At 39.4% G+C, this 8,073-nt stretch overlaps 1 protein-coding gene across 1 annotated transcript; it reads left to right on the top strand.

Moving 5' to 3' along the window:
- Window positions 1–5,425: 5,425 nt before the first annotated feature.
- Window positions 5,426–7,269, top strand: LOC130071660 (uncharacterized). The gene is made up of 7 exons (XM_056236521.1): window positions 5,426–5,507; window positions 5,651–5,755; window positions 5,855–5,969; window positions 6,053–6,134; window positions 6,350–6,514; window positions 6,640–6,668; window positions 7,043–7,269. The coding sequence occupies exons 3-7, from the start codon at window positions 5,858–5,860 to the stop codon at window positions 7,267–7,269; spliced, it is 615 nt and encodes a 204-aa protein (XP_056092496.1). The 5' UTR covers window positions 5,426–5,507; window positions 5,651–5,755; window positions 5,855–5,857.
- The last annotated feature ends 804 nt before the right edge of the window (window positions 7,270–8,073 follow it).

The raw sequence follows: 8,073 nt of genomic DNA on the forward strand, positions 1-8,073 counted from the left end.
GTAGATAGATAGATATGGATAGACAAAGACAGACAGATAGATAGATAGATATAGATAGATAAAGACAGATAGATAGATATAGATAGATAAAGATAGACAGATAGATAGATAGATAAAGACAGACAGATAGATATAGATAAAGACAGACAGATAGATATAGATAGATAAAGACAGGTAGATAGATAAAGAAAGACAGATAGACAAAAAAAGACAGAGGTACATATAGATAAAGACAGACAGATAGATAGATAGATAGATAGATAGATAGATAGATAGATAGATAATACCAAATGTGGGATTTCTTTTCAGAAGTCGTAGTGTGTACTCTCCTCTTCTGTAGCGTGGATACTGTATGTGCCATCGGAGCTCCCCTGCAGCTGTTGTTGCTTGTAGTCTTCCGCTATTTTCGTTGTAGTGCATGGCTGCAAGTTGAGTCCTAAAAAGTCAGAAATAAAAGTCATAAAAAGTTAGATCAGGTATGAACCGATAATAAACTGTAAGAAAAATTAGAATGCAATTCAAAGTAATTTGAATAAAAACCAGAATATACCGGCACAACATCCCCACAAAAGAGAATGCCACGCTCTTTGGTGCAAACCTGAGGATCAGACTGTGATATGACTCCAGTCCTGACGTCTGGAAGTCAGAACTTAGGTTTTCTAAGTCTTTCAGCAACTTGGGTGCCAAGATGACCTGAGTGAGCTTTTCACATGCAGCAGTACCTAATTGTAAAATAATAAAGTAAAAACATAAAATATATTGATAAATCAATAGTTTAGACATTATACAAAAATTAATGAATTAAACTACAATAAATGTTAAAGGTTCATTACTTGGTTTAAGCCACTGTCTTGCCTGGTCACCAACAAGAGGAGGATGCTGGCATCTTTGGAATTCCCCATCATGCTCATGGATATCTTGTACATGGTTGACAACGGATCTCCATTTTGCAACGATTTCCTTTCCTGAGGATGAGGAGGCTCCACACCAGTAAAGGTGATTCACGATGCTTTTTTTCCAGGGGCCAACCTCTTTGCAGCTTCTCTGCTTTGCAAGCTCATCAATTTTTCTTGCCAACACCTAGAGTACGCAAAAGCATTAATACGATGATAGACATAACACATACATAACACTTAATTATGAATCCTTGTTTTTCTACTCTTAGTTAGCTATGGCTATTATTAGAACTTGTACTAAATTATTAACCTTTTGCCATGTGCCATGCATCATATCTGTGCAAAATGCTTGGTCTACTCTCTCTGAGGAACTTCATCACACCAGGATGCCTATCAGTGACAATCATTCGCACAGTCACTCCTCTCTGCTCTAGCTGTCTCAGGCTTCTTTCAAAACCTTCCTTCTCCATACGCTGACTGTTGCCGACTTCATTGCTCTGAAAAATCATATCAAACTTCTTAAAAAAACTTGAAGCATGCTTGGGTTATAAACAAAGGCTAATAAACAAATCACTACAACCTTACCTGAATGAGCTGAATGTCCAAGATCTTGTTTGCTCTGAGGTCCATCAGCGAGTATGTTCCATACTTTGCACTGTGTCCTAAACAATGTCATATTAGCATGTACATTTTTAGTGCTTGAAATAAACTCTGTAGTAGTCATTTATAATGGCACATTTCTATGTGCAACTGAAATGGCATATTATCAACACAACTGCACATACCAGGGGAGTCAGCACGCATGTCCCCACCCAGAATTACATTCCTTCCTTTGAGTGTTTCTGCAATCACAGCATTTTGATGCTGTTTCCACTGCCAATTGATTGTTGGGAATAGGAAGGCCCTCTGGTGTTTCAGGTACGTAGTGTGGCAAATCCCCTGAATGTTGAATGCCTGCATAAACTGACCCAAAAGAAAAAACTTTAAATATACAAGTTAAAACTGATTAGTATGCAAATCACATATTATCGGATAAAAAAAAAAACTTACCTTGGTGACTTGCAAGTAGGATGAGCCACTAAAGAACACAGCAGCAGCAAGCTGCAGATTTCCAGCTGGTATGTTCTTGACATACGGCTGGCTGGCCCAACGTTTGTGATAGTCACAATGAGCACAGGTCTGGTCCACATGTAGAACTGTACCCACTGTTCTGCTCTTTATTGCACAGTGTCTTGAGCAGACAGGGCAATTTTTGAACAGCTCCATGAGGTTTTCCTCATAAACAATGAATTTCCTCATTATATGGGGTGGTGCTGCAATTACGGTGCTACAACAAACAGCAATATTAATAAACATTATTAAAAATAATTAATTATTAATGTCTGTTTCAATAGAAACTAAATACAAAAAGTATGACATGTCTATGAGTACCTCTCATTATAGATGCTGCTGTCAGTCATTCCTGGTTGGAAACTACAATCAGAATCCTCAGCCTCTCTTCTGGGCCTTTTCGAGGGGGTAGAGGTAGCAAGAGGGCCTTTCTCTAGTGGTATGAATGGCGTGGAAGTGTTGCAACCAACATGCCTTTTCAGTTGCTTCACCTGAGTGCCTATGACATTACATATATTTTAATACATTGGTGCCTAATACACTATAATCTAAAAAACTATGTAACTGATAAATATTTTTGTTGCTCAATACTGTAAAGTGTACAACATACTCTTGCTCCTTCGTTCGGGTTTCCAGCGATGTTGGGTTGACATGTGCTTCATGTCTGGATGGGTTTGACACGCAGCATCTTTTTTGGCGGGCTGTTCTTTCCGACACGCCATCTCGCAACACAGTGTAGGCTGACAAATACAGACGTATTCATTTCCAAATAAATATTTGCCAAACAAATTTAAATATATGACATATATTTAATTACACGAATTAAGCATACAATTGATGTATTATTGAAATATCGAAAATTTTGATAACGAACGCTTATTTAACAAAAGGCAAGTAAAATGACCAGGGTTATATTTTAGACACACACATACCTCTGAAGGGATAGAAAAGTCTTCGGGACTTGGTACCGCATTACTCGCAAGACGTAACTTGCATTGGTCGTCAACAAGGCCGAAGTCCACCATTCTCCAGTTCTCGAAGCTCTCTCGGGGAAAATGTTTGCGGCACACGTACAAGTTAGATATGTCCGTGGTTGATGGCCAACCAACCGCCCGGAGCCAGAGTCTAGCCCTGGCAGCATCGCGGGGAAACATACTCAATCCACTTGAACTTCTGCACCACGAAAATATACACTTGCGTCCCATGATTGTCTCTCTCCTCTACTACGCGATATCACAGTTTGACATGTCTGTAATTGGAAAGATCCACGTGGTGTCATGAATAATTAAGAGACAGTGTCTTCTCATAGGATATGAAAACTAAGTCTCATTAATAATTATGAGAGACTGATGAGTCATCAACGCACTACGCTGTGCTCTGCCACGTCACAGCCTGCGATGAAGATTTTAAACCCGGAAGACGAAAATAGCGGAAAGAAACTAAAATTTAACCATTTTCTCCCTACTATTAAATCTAACAGATGCTAACATTGTCTTCAATGGTGTTCAACACACATACCTCTGATAAAATCTCAGAAAATTTGGTTTAGGGTTTCATGACCCTTTAAAGGGGAACTTGGTAACTTTTTTAACTTAATAAAGCTGTCTAGAAATCATTTGGATGGTTAAACAACCTGTTATGGTGATATTTTCACAGCTCCCCCCAGCGTTCCCAGGCGGAAAACCAACCTTGCAACATGGGGATTACCGTCCCGGCAAGATGAAAATTGGAAGTCTCGTGAGAAGCGAGACGAGAACGAGAACGAGTGAGAAACACGAACTGCTTTTTATTTATTTGGTCATGTGTTTATTGTTATGCTTGCAGCATGCATTCCCTGGATATTAGTAAACAGGATAACCAAGATTCACAAGATGAATGAAGATGAATTCACCATTCACCAGATGAAGAGGAGGTGAATGATTTGAGGAATACCTAGTAAGTAATGTATATTGTGTATCATTTAGATTCACTGATTTATACAACATTTCTAAGGTGATTATACATGTTTAATTCTCAGCATTGTCATGGATGCTTTTTGGGCTCACCCAAAAAATTTGGGCTTGGAAGATGGGGACAGCTCCGATGAGGATTTTGTCCCATCTCTTCATTTGCGGTAAAATCATTTGTTCATAGTAAACTAGGTGGTGGCCTGCTCATACCACCGATTAAATTGATTATGTAATGGTTAATAAGAATTTGATGTGGTGTACATATTTTTCCTCTTTACACAGCACTGTTGGTGCCATAACAGACAAGCTTCCTGAAATCAGCGTGGACGAAGCTGTGTTTAATTTTGTACTATCTGATAGTCCAGATGATGAATCAGAATTAGATTCTGTTCCAGACCAACAGAGAGTAACTACAGAGGAAGACCTAGTTGGTAAATGTGCCAACATTACTTACAATGATAATCTCCTTCAACTCGCTCGGCACCTGAAACTACCCATCAAGAAGTGCAAACACATGGACAGACTGTCTGTTGTCCCATGCACTGGTGTTCCACCATTGCAGGTCACCCTGAAACCTCGGGGGACTGGAGCAGTTTTGGAATGGGTAAGATGGTCCTGGACAATGTGAATGTACATGTAATTTAGATACTGTTCTTCACATTTTATTCAGACCCATAGCAACAATTGTCTCCGGTTGATTATTGATGATGTTTTTTTTTCACATGTACATTAGTTATGCCCCTTCGGACACAGCCAGTGGAAGTGGAACTCGCAGCCAACATTAAAGTTTGGCATGTAGGGTGGTGAATTCATGCTCTCCACAAATATACTACTGTCTGGCAACAACTACAGGCCATGGGGGTGGTTACAGCATCAACTTACTACCGTATCCAAGATGCATACTGCATAGAGCCTGTCCAAGACTTCTGGGACAACATCAATGCCAAAGTCATGGAGCGTATGCGTCAAAAGGACCATATTGTTGTTCTAGGTGAGGCATACTTTTGTGTCTTTGCCGACCAATTACGTAGAAATCAATGTTTAGCCAAGAATTATATTTAATGTGAGACTTGTGATTCTAACTTTTATTCAATTGTCTGTTGGATGTTGGAGATGGCCGAATGGACTCTCCTGGTAAGTTTTGAGTTCATACGTTTATTATGTGTGAGTAATGTTCATTTGCTGACAGCTGTGTTATGCTTCAGGACACTGTGCTCAGTATTGCACATATACAACAATTGAGCAAGACTCTAGAGATATCGTCCACATCGTTTCTGTCGACAAAAGGGAGACTAGTCGCAACTCCGTGATCATGGAGAAGGAGTGCTCTGCTCCCAAATGTCAAAATAAAAGAAGTGGTTACTGATGCTCACCCTCAGATCATTACTGAGTAAGCAGAACTTATGTGCTGTATTATTTGAAGTCTTGACTTTCATATTGTAGTTGTGCCTAATTTTTTTTGTTATTTGCAGATCCTGGATGTTGATGATATAAAGCATGGGGTTTACAGCATTCACTTGCTGCTAAAAGTCTTAGCAAAAGGCTTCGAAAGGTATGTTTCCATCCACACTATCATACTGCCAGGGTACTCAACAATGCCATATGAACCAATGTTTTACCTGTAACATAGTGGCAAGAGAAGAGTTTGTTTATAGCTGTATATTGACACTGCTATTGATGTGCATGGATGTTCAGGCTGGAGCAGTGAAAGGGCCAAATCAAATTCACGTCTGGACCCGGGACATTGTCAACCACTTTTGGTACTGCAGCAAACAGGCCTCCACAGAGGAGGAATTCAAGGTATGTTTGAAAGTAGTTTTTTTAGTGTAAAAAAATCAAACAGATTGTGGCAGATTGGTTTTTAGTTTTATGTATTATAAAGGTGAATTTTTCTTGCAGTTGATGTGGGTTGGTGTGATGGATCATGTCTGCAACGAACATTTTTGGGCAACAGGTTGCTGTCAGCATGAGCCGCTGGAGGAAGGCAGCCAAGACAAGCCTTGGATGGAGCAAGGTGACCAAATAAGAAATAGAACTGAAAAAATGAATATCCTACATGACTGCACTCATTTCACTCATAATATGATGCGTTTACAGGTTCAGCAGCTCACCGGGCCCTGGCTGCAATTGTGTTCGATAAGAGATGGCTGAACCAGGTGAAGAAGTTCATAAGCTTCAGGTAATCATCTGCTCTCACCTTATTATTTGCAATGCTTTTAATTGTGCACTCAATCAAGTGTCATTTATTTACTTATCAAATTCAATATTTGACATACTGGGATGAGGTCCTTATTTCATTTGGACGTAAGGAAATGGTTGCAGTAGATTTGTATACGTGTGGTGAGAGCTGAGATAATCTAACTTACATTTTTCTGCCCCAAACACACTTTACAGGACGACGTCGGATTTGGAGAGTTTCCAAAATCACATTCTGCTCTACGCATCTAAGCGCATGTCGTGCACCCCATTTATCTACAAGACCAGGACACTGCTGGCTGCAATTGATTATAATCTGCACAACCAACGCATGCCAGCACGTAACAAGGATGGCCACAAAATGTAAGTACTGACATTTTGAATATAGTGATTATTTTTGTTGTTGTTTTTTTACACCTTGCCATGTTATATATATTTTTTTCAAACTTTTGTGACTGATCATATTACAAACTCCCCTTGCTCTCCAGGTACAAAAGAGCGTACAATAAAAAAAAAGGTTACACTTTATTTCGATAGTCACTTTAAACCTTCTACTAACTATAAGTAACTTTTCCACTACATGTCAACTAACTGTCATTAGCGTATTAGTAAGCTGTAGTAGACTGGTAGGTTATGGTTAGGTGTTAGGGTTCGGGTTAGGAGAACAAGTTGACTTGTAGTTGCTAAGTTACTTATAGTCAGTAGAATATCTGTTGGAGGACCAACAAAATAAAGTGTTAGCAGATATTAAGCAGACAGTCTACTAATACTCTAATGACAGTTAGTTGACATGTAGCTGCAAAGTTACTTATAGTTAGTTGAATGTCTAAAGTGGACTATTGAAATAAAGTGTTACCAATTTTTTTTTTTTTAACTGGTTTGTGTATACAGTCAAGGAGAAAAAGGATTACAAGTACATCCCTGACCTCCAGAAGGCCATTCTTGGTAGGAGGCTGAAAAGTGGGACCAGCCTTCCCCACAAAACCACTATAAGGGCAGACGATCCAAGGCGACTTGGTTTGCTTCCCTCTGCACAGCCACCACCACCCACGTCAGAGCTCGTTCAAAAACGTGTGTCACGAGGGGACACTGCACCCACAAACCCACAAGAGGATTGACACTATTCCCTCTTACAAATTTCAAATTGTATATTGTTTCAATGATGGATACTTTTAAATTTATTATATATTTTATTATACAAATAAACACATTCAATGAAAAAATTCAATGTCTTTATTCAAATGTACAATTAAATATTCTAAGTTTGAAATAACGATTTACAATAAAAGATGTTCAATTCTGAAAATGACGTGTCACCCTAAATCCCGTGTACTGAGCCCTTGGCCATGCTGCCACAGCACAAACTGGCGGTAGGCTGAATGTCGATACTGTCGCTGCTCCTCCCCTGGCTCCTGGTGATCATTTATTGCAAAAATGTCATTCCAAGCTCCACAGCCCAGTCGCAACACCCCCTCGTCTAATACATAGTACGCCATGTATGCCATGTTTCTGATACAATGCTCGTGGGTTTGGCGACAACAGACCTTCTCGATGTCTGTTCCCATATCACAACAATGGCCACACATGCACCAGTTAAGTCCTTCTGGGTCAGGGTACGGTGGTTGTGTTGTACCTCCATTAGAGATGTCAAACATCAACCCAGGTAGTCTTGTGAGTACTTTCTCAAGGAGTACATCCTTCTGGCCAGGGTTCAGGGAATTATTTTTTTATTAGATACATATATCTTCAGCCAAAAATTAAAGCTGCAGTCCGTAACTTTTTTGAGTTAAAAATATTCAAAATAATAATAATAATAAAAAACATGATCATCCAGTGTTCAAAAATATCTGCTTACCTTTCTCGATTCAAAGCGGTTAGCTTGTAATAATGCTTTTAATTCCAGTGGTACTGGTGGGTTTCCG

This window comes from Rhinichthys klamathensis, unplaced genomic scaffold (genome assembly GCF_029890125.1).
Source record: "Rhinichthys klamathensis goyatoka isolate OS25496 unplaced genomic scaffold, OSU_Roscu_1.1 h1tg000452l_1, whole genome shotgun sequence".
NCBI classification, from domain to species: Eukaryota; Metazoa; Chordata; class Actinopteri; order Cypriniformes; family Leuciscidae; genus Rhinichthys; species Rhinichthys klamathensis.

Excerpts from the sequence above, each read along its gene's own strand:
- LOC130071660 (XM_056236521.1), top strand. The coding sequence starts at position 5,858 with ATGTGGGTTGGTGTGATGGATCATGTCTGCAACGAACATTTTTGGGCA. Across the intron at positions 5,970-6,052 it reads CAAGCCTTGGATGGAGCAAG|GTTCAGCAGCTCACCGGGCC; the intron begins GTGACCAAATAA and ends ATGCGTTTACAG. Across the intron at positions 6,669-7,042 it reads AGCGTACAATAAAAAAAAAG|TCAAGGAGAAAAAGGATTAC; the intron begins GTTACACTTTAT and ends TTGTGTATACAG.